The 23,481-nt window shown below is 32.0% G+C and overlaps 1 protein-coding gene across 1 annotated transcript in view; it reads right to left on the reverse strand.

Moving 5' to 3' along the window:
- Positions 1–3,180: 3,180 nt before the first annotated feature.
- LOC111039012 (dendritic arbor reduction protein 1-like) overlaps positions 3,181–23,481 on the reverse strand; it is a 40,560-nt gene continuing 20,259 nt past the window's right edge. The window contains exon 3 of the mRNA XM_022322287.1: positions 3,181–5,415. Within this exon, the coding sequence (XP_022177979.1) occupies positions 4,835–5,415 (581 nt within the window). The 3' untranslated portion in view covers positions 3,181–4,834. The remainder of the gene's footprint in view (positions 5,416–23,481) is intronic.

Genomic DNA, 23,481 nt, shown 5'->3' on the forward strand with positions numbered 1-23,481 from the left:
TATACACTAAAAATATATTATTATTAAAACATATTAATATTTTCAACAGAAAAAAAAACCAGGCAGTTCCCAGTTAGGTACATGATATTTCCTATACGGATGGTAGGATTAGTCTCGTTCTTGTACAGATAAACTCGAACATTTTCGCTTTATCAAATTCAATTAAACCCAGATTTTGACGAAAAATGAAGCTGTCCAGTTCTTGCGTACCCCTTCAATTGATTTATGAAAAGGTCATTCAATTGGTAAATTCCCATATAAATTATCCGGCGAAGGATGTTGAAGCAAATCCACTAAAAAATTTTAACGAGAAAAAGCAGGCTATTCCGCTTATTGAATATCTATAGTCAACGTTTAGTATTTGAATATTATTTTATGGCATTCAGATCTTAGGATCAAAGTAGTCCATTATAATATACCTATTATTTTAAATTATGATTTGGATAACTTTAATCTTTCAAATTAGATAAATTAATTTCTGTCTATAGGTATTCAAAACCGATCATTTTGCTGACATATCACTTAAGTGATACTTTTGTAGTATAGGTCCTATTTAGTAAAAATTAAAATCAATACAATTTTCGTTTCCCTAAGAATGTAAAATATGTAATCATTTGTATAGTAGTGACAAGTCACTAGCTAAAAAATGAACGACGATGACGATTGACATAATTAATATACTCTTTTACTCTAAACGTAAGATATATATAATATCAGTTTTTGAACGAATAATTATTATTAAATAGACTGTCTTATTATAATATTTTTTTATGTATAATGTATATTATACTAAATAATTAGACATTAAAATACCTTCTTCCCGTTTCCTTTAATTTATAATAACAAAGGAGGCGTGGAATGAAAAAGTTTAAATAACTCTGGGAAAGCGGATTCATCGTCGTCTCCAGGTATTATTATACAACTAAATACAATAAATATAATATCAAATACATCACGTGGTTGCATTAAAAAGTTTGAGTTCGAACGCTCGCCCGCCAAAACATATCGCATGATGAAAATAACGTGCGAAATAATGGTGATGGCGAAGGGGCGAACGAAATGACGAAATATATATATAATCGAAATAACCGAAAAATTTTCTTGAAATATAATAATAAAAATAACATAACAGGCGGCTTAATATATATAGAACACGGTAGCTGTAGGTATATACATGTATTATACGTATTATATATATATATGTATATAGGTGGGAGCTGTTGGCGCGACGTGCAAAGGTCGTAGAGCAGTTTTGACGTAGGTTTTCGCGGGTCCCTGTATATGTATTTTGTATATGGATGTCTGTGTGTGTGTGTAATAATAATAATACACACGCCACTTTCTGCGCACATGCACCGGGTCGCCCCCGGGGGGAAACTCTCGCGCGCGGGGTCTCTCATAATCCATCATTATTATCAGCCGACTGCCACTCACTGCCACTGCCTGCTCGCCCCTGCGGCCCGCCACCTCCCCCGATAACGCCGTGACCGGCGGACCCCCATTGTGTTTTATTTTTACTCTTTTTTCCTCTCTCTCTCTCTCTTTTTTTTTATACTTCGTGTATGAGTGTTTCACCCCCTCTCCACCCCCGGACTATCACACCCTCTCCAACACTATCCGAGACACTCTCTCGCACTCAACCGACACTCTCCGCAACACTCTCTCTCGCTCTCTATCGACGCGTATATACAAGGATAAAGTCATCCACACGCCCGCGTTTGTGTGTGTGTGTGTGTGTGTGTGTGTGTTTGTGAGAGAGCTATATGTATTATATACGTATATATTATATACGTGAGGCGCGCAGACAGGCTGCAGGGACACATAATGGTAGATTAAAATGTCCGGTCCCTATTGCTTTCGGCCCCTCGCGATGATCGGCCGGCGAGAGAGTGAGTGAGAGAGTGGCGAGTGGCAGAAACGAAAAAGTGGTCCGACGGATGAGAGTTGTTCTATTCTCGCCGCTCGATCTCTATTGTCCACGGCGACGGTGGTGATGTCGCTTTGCTCGTACGCCATTGGCGTAGGTATGTGTGTGAGTGTGTTTATATGTGGGTAGCAATTTGGCCCCGATTCCTCAAAGCGAGCGCACTTCAAGAACAATTATTACAGACCATAAACGTTTATATTACCTATATATAATATAGACTATATTATTATATTTTGATACATCCTGTTCAGTTCCATCGCTTATTTTAAGACGTTTTTCGTTTTATCGAGTTGACCAATATGACGTGATTTCGTATAGATACCCTAGTTTTAAACTTCAACGTCAAAAAATACACTTAGCGTAATAATATAAAACAACGTAATCGGTCGTATTTGGAGTATTCAGAGTGATATTTTATTATTCTTTAAACAAACTCTTGATGGGTTTTTTTTAAAATTGTTACATACTTTTCTTTAGAGTAAAATATCACTGTTATTAATTGTCTGGTTTAAATAATTTATGAGTGTAGTCTCTCAGCTCAATAATACCAATTAAAAATACATTATTCACACAGGCGTATTCAGGTAATATCGAATATTTTAAACTATTTCTTGGAAGTTGGATCAATATTACTAAAATACACGAACAATACAAAGAAAACTATTTTCTGTAAAAATGGATGGTTAGTATTTTTTTTTAAAGTTGTAGGTACTGCATATGCGTGAAACTTAAGTACAAAAAAAAATTAAAACCAATACCTTAAATAACGAATACATTGTACATTTGGTACTTAGTATCTTGATGAAATGAAATTGTTCAAATCTACGTCGAGGTATAGAGTGTTTCCACTTTCCAGTTATCATAGACACACTGTTTTTAATATATTATATAGATACATTATGAGTAGGTATATATAAAAAAACATTTGATGAGTAATATATTATTATGGTTTGTTCATTCTTTATTCTATTATACACGGCGTCCACTACAAATAGTACAACACAAATAATAATATATAGTACATATAAGTTTTTTTATAAATTATAACATGAACGGGCTTACATATTATTCGTTGAATACGATACGACTGAAATCGTGTTGTACCTATCCCATTGTACATAATAATATAATATAAAATGTTACAATATTTGGATGATACTTTCAAGCAACGTATGTATATAATTTACATTTATTAAAATATTATGTATTTATGTTTGTACACAATTTTCGATTAACTAACATTTATCGATCTTAACCTCAGTAAATCGCAACCAGAGGAATAAGAACGGTTGTCGAACTCGTGCGGTACAGCAATACAAATAATATAATAAACTCATTTTTACTTAGGTATAGGCCTTCCCCGTATACGAATAGGTTAGACATATTTTAACGGTTATTACACTGTGATATTTTATTAATATATCATATCAATTAAATACTGTACTGGAGGATATTGCATACAGGATTAAAATTAAAATTTGTTTAAATAGGTATAGATACCTACGTGCAATGTCAATATGTAGAGAAATATTCGTAATTAAGTAATTTTATATTGTACTGTACAGTCTTTACATATGTATGTATACATAATTAAACACGTAATTAGTCATATTATAATTATGAAATATATATATATAGTAATAATAATAATAATAATAATAATACAAATATTATATAGGAACTAAACGAAAACACGACTGCCGTCATATAATAACAGATTAATTGTTAAAAAGCGCGTCTTGATCGCCGATTGTGAAAATGGCAATATATTATTTGTACACGATGTGTTACTTTTACGGTAATATTAAACAACAAAAGTTATTATTAAAATTATATGTCTATGATTTTGTTCAAGTTTTACCTTTATTGCGTTGAAAACGATGTTTTTATCATTTACTATGAGTAGAAAATTCCCTTATTTTATTTACTTATAAATAGTTTAACTAATGCCACATAACTATGTGTATAAACGCAATCGATTCGATATAATATATTTATATTAAATGGTGAACGAATTTACTAGAACTTTCATATAATATGTTCATAAAATTCCATGAGTTGTACAGTTAGCATAGCCAAACTTATTATGTATCTATTATAATGCAATACGAAAACTAAATTTAAAATGTTAGTTTTTAATATTTTAGTAATATTCTCCGATTTATTGTGGTTGGAATTTTAAAAAATGACTTTTGATCAGTTTTTTAAAAAAAAATTTAATTTAATCAGCTATTTTACTCACCTAACTTAATGTAGGTAGTCATATGTTTAATAATATAGTATACCATGTCGAATTTTCAGTCTCCCACATAAATTGTTTAGTTTGTCTTCGATAGGCACGAGTCGAAATAAATATATTTTATGTTAATTACGCAAGTTTAATGATATATATACTCTAATTTTATTTAAGTTTCAAAGAATTTCCCGGATTTCAAAGAACATAATATCATTAACTTTAAACCGAGATCAGATCCCATCCCTGATTATCTTATAACAATTAATATTATATTCGATTAAAATCAATTCTGGAAAAAAAAATTAATTAGAAAATCGGATAGGTATTTAAAAAAAAAAACTCGTAGATTTGTTACAGCAGTATCAATGGATAATCATTATTACAGACTACAGTTGTTCAGTGTCCCAGAATCTACGACGTCGAGTTACGTGGCTTGGCCCGTTGGATGTCTACTCAGGTCTATAAACGTTTCACAATCGGATCACAACAGTACACTCGTGCGCAATTTCATCTATCGTGTATAACCCTTTGAGAAACAAATCACAAGAATACACTCGGATGTACAGCAACATATAACCTTTAAAAACCCTTGTCGTCGTTCGTCAAAGGGACAATGTATAATAAGAGTCGCGAGGCCACACGTCATAATTCACGGCCTCTGCGTCCGGTCATTACACGTTCGAGGACGCGGTCGGTGAGTTGCTGGTGCTACTCGCACCGCTCAGGTGCATGGTTTCCTGTTGTTGTAGGTGGTGCTGTTGCTGGGCCACCGGAAGCAGGCCCTCCCGCTGTCGTTTCTTCTGTTTCATCCGCCGGTTCTGGAACCATATCTTCACCTGGGTCTCGTTGAGCTGCAGCGCAGACGCGATCTCGATCCGCCGGGCCCTGGTGAGGTATCGGTTGAAGTGGAACTCCTTCTCCAGCTCGGTTAGTTGTTTGTTGGTGAAGTTGGTGCGGCCAGTGTTGTTCATCAGCATCATCGCCGCGCTGTTGCCACCGCAGCCGCCGCCGCCGCCGATCGCCTGCGAACGGGTCACGGAAACCGACGACTGGTTCAACATGTTCTGCAGTTGTTGCTGCTGTTGCTGGCCACTACCACCGCCACGAGCCGCATCCGCCGCCGACATTTGCTGCAGGCCCTGGTGGTGGCCGGCCGCCGACATCATTGACGGTGTGCCGCCGAACGCCACCGACGCCGGATTGGATTGCATTTGGTGTTGGTGGTGATGATGATGGTATTCGGTTTTCATCACTGCAACAGTAGGTAACACGATTAGTAAATTCAGAGTTCTAAACATAGTATTTTCTTTCATATACAATAGTTATATTCTGTATTTATGCCGTGTTTTCAATGTAGTAAAATATAATGTCATGTAATGTTTATCTAACTTTTGTTATCCTTTCCCCCTCGGATAGAATTTCGGTACTTAACAATAATAATTAATAATGGTAATCGATAGCGATAACTCCGATTACACAAATGTGTGCTATCTATCTTTATATTTATAATTCTACTGAACGTGTGTATGATGCCATTGAACTTCTCCTAAACCGCTGGACCGATTCGAATACATTTTTTTGTATGCGTTTGGGTGACGCCCTGAATGGTTGAGATTCACAATTGGACCAGATAGGTCCAACCCGAGGAGTTGCTCAAACAGGGATTTTAAGATTTACGAAGGAAATATTTGTTTGTATACGATTGCTATTGGTTATAGGAGAAATATAAATTTATTTAGTAGAAATTGGTTTTATGCTTTATTTATTGGTTGCCTGCAGTGGTTCATCGGGTAGTTCAGATATAAGCATGCATACAATTTAATTTTCGCACATTTCCTACCAAGGTGGCTGAGTTGCACGTATAGCGGGTCATCGGAGTTTCCGCAATCAAAATCAAAATAAAACATTATTTATATAAAGTACTCATCAAGCTGTGTCCGCAATCCACAGCAGGTAGGCATGATATACGGCTCGCATTATCACCATCGAACTAATATAGCTAATATTACAATTTGTTTAACCCTGTCTACTAAGTATACACTATAGTTTTAATTCTGGAATTTAATACGAGTGCAAAATAATTTAATCGTAATCATATAAGTAAAATTGATGATTTATAGAGTGTAGTTATAGGTATTAAAATTAGAGACTATAAAAGTCAAAACATAATAAGTTAATAACTGTTTAATAATTTGTAAGATACTATAACTAAGAATAAAACTCGATTGTCGGTTGATTCGTGGGCTGTGTCAGAAATCAAACGGGGAGGATGGTGATATAATGCACTAGGTAGGTACTAGGTATATTGCTAGTTTAAATACTATATTTCCACATTTCTATTCCATTATACTGGCCGGCGTAACTTATCAGAATTTGAGGATACCTAGTATTTGCGATGATTTCATAATCATACGAATGGTTCTAAATTGATGACAATGTATAAATTCCTCGACTACTATGCACCAAGGTTTTAATTGATTTTCCGTGAAAATTTGCAGCAGTTGTAGTGTAGCCGTTGTCTCTGATGAATATTATGTATTCATTTGACTTGCATACAGAAACCAAATATATACGAGAATACCTGGTTGCTGTTTAATGGCCTCTGAAGTTGGAATCCAAACAAAAAAAAACCTTATCCCTAGGGCAATCCCTAGGTCCACTACGACATATTATATGCGCGTTATCAAATCAACAATAATGTGTCTTACCTGTGCAGAGACCATATATATATATATATATATGTATAATGAAGCACAGCCTATAAAGTGTTGAGAATCGTTTGGGAAAGTTTTAAAAGCAATGCCAAATATACGATGTATATAATATACTCGTTTATATACTTTGTCCGAAACTCTCTGAATTCATTTTTTCGTTTAAACTTTATATCTGCGGTCTTCTCTTAAACTAAATGACCGATGGAGAAACTCTGATAAATCACTTATTTGCAGGGCGTAGACACTAATTCGTACCATCCAGTTAAAAAAGACGGATTTGTCTTGATTCGTTTAAACATACTTTCCAAGTCGGTTAGGGAGAGAAAATGCCCGTACAGTTTTCACGTATGTTTAATCATTTACCCAGAAAACTCCGTAGATATATTTTAGTCTTTCGACCATTTTATAAAAACTACCATTCCCTGAGAAACCTGTGAGAGAATATTGTATACCTACCTATGTCCATTTTTGTTACTTATTTCACGTGTCTCCGCCGTTTAGAAGACAGTTTTATACCATGGAGATTGTATACCTACAATACCTTCATAATATTCCCATATTACAACTATTATATTATAACGTAAAGTAGTACGTTCGTAATATTATACAGAGAAATGTATATAACTATAAATTTAGTGAAATCTTACCTACATACATTGTGTATGTGTGGCCACAAAAACAAAATATTTCATGTTTCAATTGTTACAGCAGAAATAAGTCAAGTCTGAAATTTATCCTATGAAACAATTAGTTATGTGCCTAACTAAAATATATCTGCCACAACATTGTTAACGGAATAATTGTACACCATTTTATGTAAATGGTTGTCATAAAAGAAAAATTAACAATTGATTATTATACCTGTTGATTTGATAGCGTGCGTTAAATGATTATTATATAATAAGAATGTAAATACACATTATATAATTTAATATTAAGTATATTATTTATGTTTTGTGTATACTGTATAGCCATACAAGCGCTTAGAGTTTTTTGACAGTCTTAGCGGCAGTAGATAAGTTTAATTTATCAAAACATTAAGAGTATCGCAATGTCAGGAAGGCGATACCGCGTTGGATCATTATAATCTCGTATTAAACATAAATGCCAATAGGTGTCAATGTACGATCATATAATATTAAATATGATGTATAAATACATATGTGTGTTGTATGTATATGACGTGTGTCAATAGAATAAAACACGCTTACACAATACATTACCGGAAACGAACCTCCGACACTGCTGAGTAAAATGCTGAAGCCTGCTGCAGCTGTTGTCCAACGCAAAATTCGATATGCGTATGTAGGTACACGTACACGATTTTCACATTATTAAATTGACACTGCAGTTCGTGTAGGTACATCATAAGTAGCCACAGTCCATAGTTTAATTAAATAAAATAATATGTACCCAAGTACGTAAAGTATTATAGAAATAACTCGAAATGTAACTATTGTAGCTGTGATGAAAAATTAGCTTTTGTATGAGCAAATTTGAAATCATATTATGCTATAATAATATAGCCCTCTCAATTAATTTCCTTAGTTTATTTTTCTATACCGGGGGAAGCGAACGATAATGAAAAATGGTTTATAATAATAAACGATTTTAAAGTCAGTGTGTATCTGCCTCTTATGTTTATTGATGATTAACATATTCATTCTTTCCATTGTATGGTTTATTTTCTTATCGTTCTATGTGTATAATAAAAAACCAAAAAGGATAACAATAGGAACAAATTACGATTTTTCTTCCTAACAAAATATTTTACATTTTTAATTAATGTAGTAATGTACTATAGTATATTACATTTATTTGCGATAAATTCTAATTTTTAAGTAATTAGTAACACTACTAATAATTACGTGTTTTTGTAAATACAAGTGAATAAATAACTGTACATAATATATAATATGAGTATGTAAATAAAATAAAACACACTATTGCTTTTAATGAGATATCACTGTTATAACGAACAAAATGCCCAGCCCTAGGAATTTAATATAGAACCGGTTTTTATACTAAACATTATAAGTACAAGTAGTAATTTTGACAGGCGCATTATACGCATAATTATACTTTTATTATTACTGTTTTTGTTACATTAAACACGCGTCGTCAGATATGAGATGAGAATATAAGACACAGCTTATTTGGCCACGGTGATGATTTATTTATTAATTAGCCAGAGATTATGTGATCAAATGATATATCTAGGTACCTACTACCTATTATATATTTTTAATTATTTTGCATAATATTATAGTAACGAGTGACGACATTAATAAAGATTGAGTACAACAGTAAGCCAATTATCTATAATCTATTTACAATTTATGTATTTATAAAATAGATTACTGTAGGCATATACCTATACGTATATTTTAAAACAACTTAGTTCGTCGAGACAGACTGCTAATACTTGCATAAGTACTGAACGCTTCATATCACATGATCATGTCATAATTCATAATATTATGTTGTCAACAAAATGTTAGGTAGGTACAATATTACAACTTACAGAATCGTACAATTAATGGTGGTTTCACTCATAACTTTGTAACAAGTATGTGTCTATATTCTACAATACATTCTTCCATTCTGCAAATGAAACTGGAAAAGATTTTGAGCGTCTAGTTGAACTAAAAAAATATTTACATAATTTATATTATCTGTTTAAAATATATCTTTTTAAGTGGAAGGAGTGCCTTAAATATAATATGTATATATTATTATAATGTTATGTAGAATATTAAAAAAAATTGCGATTTCTCCCCACTTCTTTTGAGCTACTTTGACTGCTATAGTTTATTATAATATTATGTAGGTATGTACCTATAATATATTATGTTATTATATTATACTGTAGTGTGCGTGTGTGTTTAATAATATACGGCGACGCACTTTCACTAGGGTCTAAACGAAAATGTCAATTTTTCACGTATTTGGAATCGACCGAACCGAAGTAGCCTACATATACCCCATACATGCTTATACGATATTCGCGTACACCGTGCGTATACACCGATAACCATAAGTGTCACCACAACTCTCTCGGGAACCGTATACACGGTTTTCCCTGGTATATAACACACATCGCGCACGACGTGTGTACGTACAAAAGTCAAAAGAAACTGGCAACTGAACACACACACACACACACACACACACACACACACACACACACACACACACTGGCTGCTAGGGGGGATTGTTTTCCTTTAATATCCCTTGTCTGTGATTGATGACTGGGTGGACAGAAACTGAAATGTCCTCGGGGCTAATGCGAGCGCGTGCAGCGGTGTACCACCTATGTCCTATTATATATATTAAGTATATTACATATTATATAGATGCAGCTACGCGTGAATCTCTGGCCGTATTCTCTGATTGCAAGGGAAATAAATCTCGTCGGCGTTATGACACCGCGACCAAATAATAAGACGTTGAAACGTATCGCGATTCGCGATTCTTGGTCAAATGCCCGCGAGATGACCACCACTGTAGCAGAGGCGTAGTCGAATCAAATTATTATAATATTAATGCTACGCATTTACACGATGATGACGTATCCTATAATCAATAGACCATTTATGTATACCGTTGAGAAAGTATAGGTACAACTGTACAAGCAATGTGTTGAGTGTTGACTATACGGTTGAAACACATTGAGTGCATCAGCAAAGATATATCATTCAAATATGATATGATGATATTGTAATAAATAATAATAATAATAATAATAATAATATAACAAATTACAGGTGAATGGACCTGTAATTTCGTGTACTACTAACATACTATTAAAATTGATTCAAACGAACTAATATTTCATTCCGTATTCACATTTAGTATCAAATAATTATGTATAGTATACTGACTATTATTATTTTTTTTTTAATAGGTATGTAGCTATGAATAATATATTATGCTCAATAAGTATAACAACATTAGGGAATTCTCGAGAACCTAACCTAGACTTTTTACTCCCGATACAAAAGGAGTAAAATACCCTAAGCATTCATCCGGATGTTTGTACGATACGTCAATGGTACAATATTTAAACCGAGAACGTGTTGAACCTCTGGGATGCTTTACTGAAACAATTCTCAGAGGGACCCTATTTTTTTTAGATTCCAAGCAAAACGCGAGAAATGTATCGGTTTTTTTGTATAATATGTATAGCTTATGTTACTACATAATAGTCAACTGTTAACTGTTAGGACTCATACTTGCTCTAAAATTTAGAGTATAGATAGCAAAGACTCAATGTAAGCTTCTATAATATCTGCACAGATTAGAAATTTTACTTTAGTCGATACAAACTTAATATTTTGATTATCTCGATTCTTGGTAATTGATGGTTTCTTTAAGCATGAACAAAAATTACGAAAAAATGGTGGAATTTATTTTAAAAATGGCTAAAAAGGACATATTAAGTTGGCAGTTTTTTTATTGAGTGTGAATTATATTATTGTATAAATAATTTTTTTAATATTTTGACAATTATAAGGTATTGGCTTATTATGGGATTATGAAAATTTGTTTTCTACACTGTCTTAGAGTTTTCAATTGTTATTATTAAGAATGTAATTACTTTATAATTTATATAAATCAATTACTTAAGTATTTTTTTAAATATCTCAAAAATAACTGTTGGTAAAAATCGTTTTTGTAAACATTCAAAATCGAATTAGCAGGCATCGGTCTGAGCCAAAGCATATATAAGGGATGGAAGTTCTGTCATGTTCCCTACATTCCCCATGATAATACTTAGGGAGAATTCAAAAGAGAACTATTGAAGCTAAAATGGCGGGACTGCAAACACAGACGATTGGCATATGTCTGTCCAAATGTGAGTGGGGTGCTATCAAGTCCCTTACAGACTGCCCCTGAATGAATTATGAATAACATTTTTAGGGGTGGAGCATCAACATTTTTTACCCGAATGAGCACTAACAATATACAAACGGTTTAGGTTTCAGACTTTTAATATTGGACATATCTCGGCTATATTATTGTCCTGTATGCCTATTATGTCTGAAATATAAAAACTTTTTTTTGGAGTGGGAGCAATAACAAAACAGTTTTTTACCACTATTGAATTGTACGAACGTTTGGTACTGGTAAGATTTTGTCAAACCATGAATAAAGGGAGCAGCCGGCATGTCCCCCGAACCCCCTGTTATATTTTGGGGTAAATCCGAAGGGAGTGGACCCCAAACGAATTCAAAATAATTATTCGAACTCGGAGCATGGAGACTACATTGTAATACAAACTGCGTAAACTTAAATTAAACGGCTGCAAATAGAGCTTCAGTGGAATAACAAAGCAATCATGCTAGAGCCTGTATACGTATATAAATATATTATAATCTGCAAACTCTAGATTTTATATATTTTAATGTATCGTTAAAATACTGGATTTTATATTAATATGTTATATAAAAGGCGTTGGAATAAGAAAAAAATATATTTCAATGAATACGTAATAAGTATAATACCTAATCATTTTTATCACAAATTCATGCACATGTATTTAACTATTATAAAAATTAACATTGCAGTACAGCCCATATAATATGTCTGAATAGCAATAATAGTCAATCTGTGAGAAAATTTCAATTATTGTATTATAATGTTAAATGTGCTAGTAGCATTGTTGAATGTATAAACAGTGAAAATATAAATAAATAGAGACATTTCAGGTTTACTTAAACATATGTATCATAAATTATAATATACTTATATTTCAGAATTATAACCACTCAGGTCCTTAAAAAGTCTAATTGGCTCACATCGAGATTCTTATTTATATCACTGGTTGCTAATTATATATATTTTATGTAAAAAATCTATGATATATTGATATATTAGTATACTATAGAATTTTAAGTGGATTTTATATAGGAAAAATAGTTAAGCACCCAAAACCCCCTCTAGCTATGCCACCGAGCATTGGTATTGAACATCAGCATAATAATGCCCATATATTTTAGGTAACTATAATGTATATACTTAAATGCATAAAAAGTTACGCGTTTTTGATACTTTGATCGGAAGTTGAACTGCATTAATTCGATTGTAATGTAATGAAAACCTTTGCTGAAATAAAATGTCACGTGTTGGCTACCAGCACAATGTAATTGTTTATGAACAGTATATTTTTATGTATACACACAATATTATTTATTGATACCTACGCATAGTTGCATGCAAGTGTGCAACTAGTAGACCCTTAAGTGTGCTAAAAATCTAAAATTATACAAAGCAAATTGCATGAATAAAAAATTAACGACATGATGATTATCTTTATTGTAGAGATTCTGCTGTCTTAAGATGCAAATTTATTAATGATTTATTCAATTTTTAATTTGATTTGTTTAGTATTTAAGAACGGTTAGTTTGAAAATCGCTCTTGCGTCATGCTAGTCCGTGCCTATTTTTTATTAGTTGTACTATACAAATTAACACACTAATAAAAGTACTTAATTAATCAAGTAATTTCTAAGCACCCCCCCCCCCCCTTTACTCATCCTAACTGAGCCTATGTACCTACGTCTTTTTTCAAATAAAAACTCTACAATAGCCCGACCTATATACACACATTTACGTGAGTGCAACATCGGGTCGTATTATATATTGACCGTCGTTAAAACCGAACAAATTTCGGGACAAGCGCACGTTACCGAGTCCTATGTATATATTGCGTTCGTATAATATCATATATATAAATATAAGCTGCTTGTATTTTAAACCTTTATATATATTTAACGATATATCTAATATTAACACGGGCGTTAATAACGCGTCGAATTAAAGTTAAGTTGACACACGATACATCACAACCCTTTCGCGGACAGGACGAGGGACATCTGCTGTCTTGCACCCCCACCCCTCTACACAATTCCCAACCGTCGAAGCGCTGGGGCCGTCTCGACCCCACGGCGAACGCTTCCGTCAAACAATCAACCGCTTAGGAAACACCACTTTTTCTCGACGCCCACTTGATCTTCCTTCGTTCATTCATGATTTATTCGTTTCGTTCTGAGCCCGTATGACTATATTATTATCTATGCAGGTCTAACTGCGTGTACTATGAAATGTAATATGTTTTATCACGTTACTTTTCAACAGACCGCATAAATAAAACCGCGTTCTGACAATGTCAAAATCATGGTATACATCAAATTGGTTACACAATGCCCATGGTACAAATTATTATTATTCGTTACCTACTTATCAGTTATCACTTTTGGCACATGAATATTTTGAAAACTGCACATCAAGCATTTCCACGGGAAATAACTGAAAACTACCGAATTTTTCTGGAGATAGTCTTTCCCACGCGTGATAACTTATTTTCGTTAATTAAAGATTAAAAAACTGAACGGCCATCATAGTTTCAAATCAATGGTATACAAATTTAAAATTGTTTATGCAAGTATGAGAGTGGATTGAAATTAAAATTTACCAACACTCACGCATATATGTGATATCGTATACCTTGGACTGATTGAGAAACTGACGATTTCGAGGTAAAAGTATTTCTATATAAACGTATATGGTATTTTATACCTACATGTATAAAGTTTATTGAACAGAAACGAAGATGCGTATTGCGACTTACATCACATTAATCCTTATCTGTACTGCATTATACCTATTCTGAGAAAGTTAGATAACTATTCTTCATAACAATTATTATATATTTGTGTGCAAGTATGTGAATATATTTTGTCATAATTATTGTAATCATATTATGTAGGTATACATAATACATCTATGTGTACACTCAAATAGAGATACACTCACACATATTAAAAAATATTTATTTTACCCATATATGGCATAGTAATAATCGTAGTATTTTATCATGTAATCGTTATTCGTGGGGATGTACAATATAGCTACTAAATATTGTTATGGAATTACATCATGTCTGACTTAAGATTAAGGTAATAAGCAATTAGTTAGCAATGTGCATGTAATAGCGACGACGTGACTTGAGTATAATATAATACTATTATAGGTATGTGAATTGATAATATCGAGGTGTTTGTATGGACCATGACCGTTTGTATTTTTAGAGCCTTTAAGGGTGTGAACAATTTATTGTTATAATATTGAAAATAAGCCAAATTTCATCTATTTGAACATGTTATTTCGACTCAGGTTTTCTTAAACCGGACTATAGGTACCGAAACCTGCCTTTACATATTTTAATATGTATGTGTATCACTACTTAAATATTATTATGTAATTCAATATTTCTGAACCATAGTATACAGATGTGTTAGATGTTTCTTTTACCATGCGTCATAATTTTTTTTTCGATTGACATATATTATTATAAGACTGGATTTTGCTAATCGTCCTACTTTATAAACTAGTCAAGTACGTTCAAGGTCATATATTTACTTTCAGATAAGACGAGAAGTCTAGTCTGTACACAATAATAATAATCTTTAATATAATATTATATGTACTTACCTAATATCATAGCGTATACGCATAACAGCATGATAATAATATATTATACATCATATTAAGAGCTTATGGCTTATAATTCTATATAGATATACATCGTATACGTGGAAAATATTAACTGTTAGACCATTATGTACACACTCAGTTGTAGTAATAACATCTTATCGTGCCAAATGATTTACCGTGCATACTTGACCACTACCCTTATAATTTAACTAATGAATTTTTCAAATTCTGATTTTTGAAATTTGTAGGTATATTTATATTTATGAAGTGTAATATGATACAAATTTATGATTTTAAAATGTGAACTATATTTTTTTTATAGTAAATTTTTTTCTGAAAATGTTGATGTATTTAAGTATGTTGGTAATTTATGTATAAATTTAAATTCAAACGAGTGTCTACTGAGATATTAAACTTAATGTACTATGGATAATATTATCCAGTATTATCCAATATTACAGATCACGATAAAGGACTTAGAAAATATAATGATTTGAAAATTATATAGTCATATTACACATTAATCATTAATATACATTTATTAACATTTTATAATTTGTAAAAATTGTCGGAGTATGATAAGTACTAGGCTAAATATAACATATTGTACTTATTTAAATACATTATATTTCATGTAAATCCATTATTAAGGACTTTTATTTTTAGTAGATATAGTTTAATTAGTCAGAAACAATTTGTTTATATTTTGATTTAGATACGTCAGAATTTTCAAAAATAATCATCTGATTAACAAATTACAATAAAATAGGATGATTCTCATTTGAAAAAAGTAGTTTCTATCGCCACAGAATAATCCTTAAATGCTATATAAATTTTGAGTATTTGAAAATATGATCTTTAAAAATACATATAAATTACAAAAATCAGAATTTTGATAAGTGCATTATTGAAGGATAAATTAGGGGTGAGCATATTTAGAGAATCACTAAGGTCATTATTGTTATTATATGTATTAACATTTTAATCAACAAACATACTACAAGTTACAACCTATGCATAGAATCAAGCGTAAGTTTCCAACTAAAAGATTATGAAAAAAAATCAAGTCAGTATGTACGCGCACTAAATATGGACACCCGATAGACTTGACCTGGACGCGTTTTTATATACCTAATATTTATTGCTCGGTTTATGCGCCTTAGTATTTATATTTGACAAAAAAAAATCAACACAGGTTGCGTGCTTGGAGTTCTCTATTGCAGCAAGTGTAAATATCTGCCAAGTCACCGAAAACTGTACGACGACAATACCGCGACCACCCGGTACACGGTGCGTATGCAAGCGTCTGGCCCAACAGGTGACGCGACCTTTATTAATGAACGTCGTGTAATATTTTGACAGGCGATATTTTTGTACACCACAGCCACGCATAATATAGAATAATATACATATATTTATGTGTGTGTGTGTGTGTGTGTGTGTGTGTGTGTGTGTGTGTGTGTGTATACCTATAATATTGTGTGATATGTTCTGTGTACATGTGTAATATATATTATATATATATATATATGTATATACTTCGGTCACGGACGATGCATTTTCTCAGACAATAATATTATATTATATGATAGCATTTTAGTATCTTTCTCCCGAGGGAATTAATTGTACAATTTTCAAAACAGTCCCGCTGCAGCAACTATTGTCCGCTGCTGCAGATAACCGTATTTATTATTATAGCTGGTATATGTGCATGTAAACGCGTGAACGATCGTGGCACAACCCTGACGAACGAAAATTCCATTCGGTCGACGAACAAAACTGCTCGAAAATATCACATCCTATGTATACATCACGGGTGCAGGGTAAACCATGAACCGGTTGTATACTGAGATTTATAGTAGATAGAAGGTAGAGTAGAGACCTGTACGTAATATAATTAATGATTATGCCAAACGATGGAATGAAGAGATGCAATACGAAGAAGCAATGTGATTTTTCTTTACTTTTTTGTATGAAAACAATTTTAATCTGAAATTGATAGTTTATCATCATTACATAATATAACTAAAACAATTAAAATAATCTACTATTTTGTATTATAAGCTATAATGCGATGAGTGCGTAATATATTTTAGTGATGCTACTCAAAGGTATCCAATCAAAGTACTTTATCAACTTTCTCAATATTATAGTGATGGAGTTTTATTGGATAACGTTGACAGCAATATTTATCTATAGGTATTGTGTACAAATAAACTATTAATTGTTATGATTTATTGCATTAATAATATATAAAAATATAAAATGTTCAGGTCATTCTTCGTAAATGACAATAGAAGGAACTTCAAAAAATCTTTCAATTTCAACTGATTATACCTCGACAAAATATAGTCCCTATTCACCAGTTATATTATATTTTTGTAAAGAGAACATTTTTTTTGCAAAAAATATTTAGCCTAAATTTACATAAATAATGTTTGTAAAGTATAGGTATTTATGTGATGATACATACGAAAACAATTATTTAAAACATATATTTACGAGAATGGAGAAAATATCAATACCTGTGTAGTTTAATATTAATGCACCGTATGAATATCTTAAAAAAAGCTTAGCTGTGTAAAAATGAAACAAAATTTTAATTAATCTTAAAATAGTATTTCGTAAAAATGTTTTTAACATGAATTTCTAGTTATTATCAACTATATTTTTTCATTAGGTCTAGCATTAATGTTTGAGACTTATAATATTTATTAATTATTGTTATTAAGTCTTGATAATGTTTAAAGAAGAATAGTAAATATTATTAATTAAAATATAATTTTAAAGGGGGTAATACCTATATTATTTAAATATTACATAATAACTTAAAGTACACCTATATATAATATAATAGTTACTTATTATGACTTTATTTGTGTAATTGCACCTATAGTTACCTAGAGTTTCTTATACCCGAAAAAATTAATCCGTAGCACGTTAAAAGAATATAAAATAATACTCCACGAGCATAGTATACATTTTGTCACGTTCGTGCCTTCATAAGACCATATTACCACCGTATATTATGTGAGTTATATACCAACTATTATACGTATAAGTTGATATATATAATATACGAGCATGTTGATCTAATAGATAGGTAACATTATATATAGGCACCATATACAGTCATTATAGTCACTATACCTATACAATAAAGTATAAATGGATAAATACGTATATACTCGCGAGCGCATGAAGGTAGGCTACTGCAGTTGATGTTTGTGCGAGTACATATTTCATATATTATGTATATTGAATAGCCTTCTGGAGAAAAAAAATAACAGATTGACAGCAGATTAAGTCGTTTTTTTATTCATCCTATTCGGTATCGTTTGATTTTAATTATTGTGTTATGATATGTGATTTCAACATTCGAATTCCAGCGCGTGTAGTGCACTAGTGCAGTCATCCCGTAAGTTGGTTGTTATTTTCAGACCGCAATCTTTAATATAAGGATACCGCACACATATTCACGGTAGACCGCAAAGAAGACAGAAAACCGCACGAGGAAAATTCCAGCAGTCGCAAAAACCGAGTTATTATTCGATTATTCGTGTATATTATATTATAATTTATAGTAAATCGTTGCGAATCTAATACAGTCTGATTTTATGCTATCTATACTGGTACCTATAGAGTATTGGCTAAAGCCCTAAAGGTATTCACCGTCTGATCACTTAACGATATCTGAATCGTCGTATCGGTTTCGTGTACACACACACACACACACATACACATACGATTACATATTTACATATGAAATATATAGTTTCGAAATATCGTTTGGTGTGTAGTAGGCCATAGCCGCATATTAAAATTGTATATATAGATATATATTATATAATATAATACTTATATATAGTCCTTAGCGCGCGCGGTGAAACGTGGCGCCTGTAATCGACGCTGACAGTGAGTTTTATATGAGAAAAAAAAGAATACCACAGCAGCAACGACGTCGGCGTCAATAATTTCACGTTTATAATATATTATTACATATATACGTATAATAAATAATAATTTATACGATAATATTAATAAACCGGCCGAGCGTTACCTATGTTTATCTCCTCCTCGGCGTCGTCGTGGTTTTTTTTACACCGCGTCCGTTTTTTGGATAACATATTTTCTCGTATCTATTCAATACATGCATAATATAATATATAAGTATAAATACGTACGCGCACGGCAGCGAAGAACCTACACGGTTTCTAGAGAGCTCTCCCATTCAACCTTATCTGAACTGTCCAAAGTCTTCTGGTCCGCGCAACGTGAATGACACACACGAGCACGCGCAGTGGGCACGTTCCCAGGCCTTATATTTATATATTTATAATATATACAGTATACACCCGTGTGGCTTGTACCTCGGTCAAGTCTTATAATATTTTTCAATATTTTTTTTATTTTTATTATTTCTCCCGAACGGTCGCGATGTCGTATATTATACATATTATAATATACCTACAACCTACTACTACGCGCACGGCCTGAGACGAGTTTAAAACGTATATTACAATATTATAATGCACACGTCAAACATTCGTATCGGAAACCAGTTTGTCCGATCGTATTTGGATCGCAGTGAAGTTGTATTATATTATATATCACACGGGTACGTATAGAGAAGCGCACATGACGACCACTATAATATCAGGTACATGTATATGATATATCATATTATTTAGGTGCCCGATGCTCATCATACACACATATAATATATAATATATGTACACAAGACGCGCTTACACGTCACTTGTACAGCTAACGACAGTGGCGACGGTGCAGGCGGTGAACGGTTTATATTATAATATACAATTAGTATAAACCTACACGCATATGAGGATATAATAATATGAAATAGGTACCTACAACAGTCATCTATAGATAATATTGTGCAGCTCAGTGCTCACATCCATTGAGGTTTCTTTTTGTCGTGAGATATAATATGTATATAGGTATTAGGTACCGACGCATATAGGTGGGATCGACCATTCCTCAACAGTGCCACCGCCGGAGCGTTTTTATTTTGCACGAGTCAAGAGTGCAATTAGTACGAATCTACAATATACATATTAATGTATTATACAGTATGCGATGTATACAAATGCGTTAATATGAATATTTAAATATGTTTATGTACATAGTATGTAGATTCCTATACTTGGCATATTAAGCTCTGTGCTTTTCACGGCGACCGTCGTATGTAATATCAAGTATATTAGTATATATATATATATATATGAGCGACTGGTATTTTGGTCACCGCCGATCGTCCTGTGGTTGAGGTTTGAATTTTATTATTATTTTTTTTTTTTTATTATTTATAAAACTGGTTTACGTGGCAAGTATAGTAATAAAGAAAAAAAATTACGTGTTAAACGACAAACGCGAGTGCGGCGATCATGTGAACCGTGATTAATTTACACGGAGTACCACTTAACGTTTATACCATTTTTCTCCCTAGCTCGGGTACGGGTTATTACAGACGACGACAAAATATAACAAGGGCAAGCTTGTTGTGTATACCTTCGCGCCGATCAAGTCCCAGAACGCCTATATAAGGAAAAGTATAAAAAAATATAAATGCGCTCAAAATTGGTTGAGATTTACTTCATATCTGCATAGTTCATAAGCTCAGTGATGTGCATAAAACAGTGTGTCCTGAGTTTTTTGAGAATTTCGATACTCTAATATACAAATGGGTGCACGTGGCAGTTTCCCGCCGCGTTTTCTCATTTTTCCGTGTTAGTTATAGGAATAAGGTTATAAGGTGAATAAGGAGGATCACTAAAGCTTTATGATATCAATTGTTTTAAATGTGAGGCGTGAACAGTCGAATAAGAGATAATTAATGTTCCTACTGTACGCATAATTTAAATCGTAAATTTAATTATAACTATATCAATATCAATCTCCATTAGTTAATATTGATCTTATATTTAATATTTTAATTCTAAATAGGTATCTAAAAAATTATGTTTAACAATTACAGTATTCTCAATAATGTTATTGAAGTTCTTCCTAGACTGCAACGTAAGCTAAAATGAAATATAAAAATATCTATGTCACAAAAAATAATTAAAAAACATCACATGAAATTTTTATAACGAAAAATAAATATTCATAGATTGGGTTATGCCGAAAGTTTTATTCAAGTTTTAGTTTTGGTGTTTTAAAAAAAATTCATTGGGTTTGTATGGGTTTTAGATGTTATGATGTTAATAACTCTGGTGAAAAGCCCTAAATTCAAAACCACTCTTGAAAATTTGTAAAACGACCGTCCACGACATGGACGGGTTTTGGGGGGAAGGGGTGTGCTAGATAGTCATTGCAATAATTAAAGCCTGACAAACCAATCGAAAACAGATGATAACTCTTAAAAAACCTAACCTGTACCTACCAATCGCAAACTCCGAAGAACGACACGACTTTCGAATTTCATAGTTCCATTACATTTTCTGAGTTTTATCACACGAAGATAAAATTTATATTATGTAATTTATGTACAGTATACTTGTACTGTGAATTGATATATTAGTAAATGCAACTAAAGAAGTGGTGAATATGTGCTAGAGTACCACTTTAGTACCTATACTGGTATACAAATACACAATTATATTTAATATCTAAAATGTATACTATGAATAAATTATATACTTATAGGTATATAGTACCTAATAAAATAATAGAAACTCGTTACTTGTACCAATACTTAATTTTTATAGTAGAATAAAAAGAAGGTTTGTATATTATAATATTGATATTTTACATATTATTATGATTCAACCATGTATATTGAATTATGAACGCAGACATATTTCAATCTCAGACGATCAAACAATTGGACGTCAATCGCAATTTTCGGCCTTATGATTGTCAACTAAGTAGACTGAATATTTATCAACTCATTAATCTATGGAGCAATCAACCATAAAATTATCAATAAAACATTCAAAAACTTCACTTTCTTACATCATTCTAAGAAAAGCAGATCAAAACTATATGACTCAACCTTTTTCCTATTTATGAAAATTAGTCCTGGTAGGCAGTAGATAGTTTTGATTTTTTAACTTATCGGTACCACAATTGAATTAGGTCAATCTTACAACTGATAATTTTGGTTTATGACAACATTTCATACATGCCATTTAACGGAGACTTTTCAAAATCTTATGTTATACATTTTGTGGTAAATGGTAATAATTGCATACCTATACAACCTAGAGTCAATAATTATATCAATAATTAACCGAAATGTATAAGTGTATATTTCTGTTGTTTTGGTAAGTAGTAAGCAAAATATTAAAGAAATATGGGTAGGTGTTGGTAGGATTCATATTTTAGCCCATGGGTAGTGAACATTTGGGTAGAAAAAATGTGTTGAATATTTTAATGTTCTATTCATATAATATAAAGTGTCAACTTATTTTAAGAATACAATACTTATAAGACATGAAAAAATAATAAAAAAATCTTCATCTTAAGCAATTATTTAGTTTTTAAATCTATTGCTTCTAAAAATGCTTGGATTTCTTGTAAACTAACAAACTTGTATCAACACGTCAAGCTTCATTTATATTTTTCATCAGACTTTGTATGTCTGTCATAGTGAATGGAGTGAGATGGTTTTATATTTTTCCAATGTTTTTTAAAATATTATTAATGTTTACAATTTTCCTAGATGTTACTGTCCAATTATAAAAGTCATAGTTATGAATTAAATTTCCACAATGATTTTGTACAACAAGACGTAACACCATAATTTTCAGTGTAGACTTTTGAATCGCAATCTTTTGTCATACATAGCTAACGAATAGAAGCAGTTGATTTGTTTACACTGACCTAGAAAACTGATAAAAAATTTGAAACGATTTAAAATTATTAATGATTATTTTATATATTTGTACCGAAAATACTGTACCTAATCGGCTATAAAATTGTCATTAGGTGGTGATAGTGTACGTAGATGTTTAACGACCTTTAAAACCATAACTTTAGGTCGTGTATATGTACCCATATTTACTGAATTGTGGTAAAAAAGTCCGGGTTAAAAAAATATTAGGAAAATAAGTCCGGGTAAAAAAGTCTGAGGTAAAAAA

This window comes from Myzus persicae, unplaced genomic scaffold (assembly GCF_001856785.1).
Source record: "Myzus persicae strain clone G006 unplaced genomic scaffold, MPER_G0061.0, whole genome shotgun sequence".
Lineage (NCBI taxonomy): Eukaryota > Metazoa > Arthropoda > Insecta > Hemiptera > Aphididae > Myzus > Myzus persicae.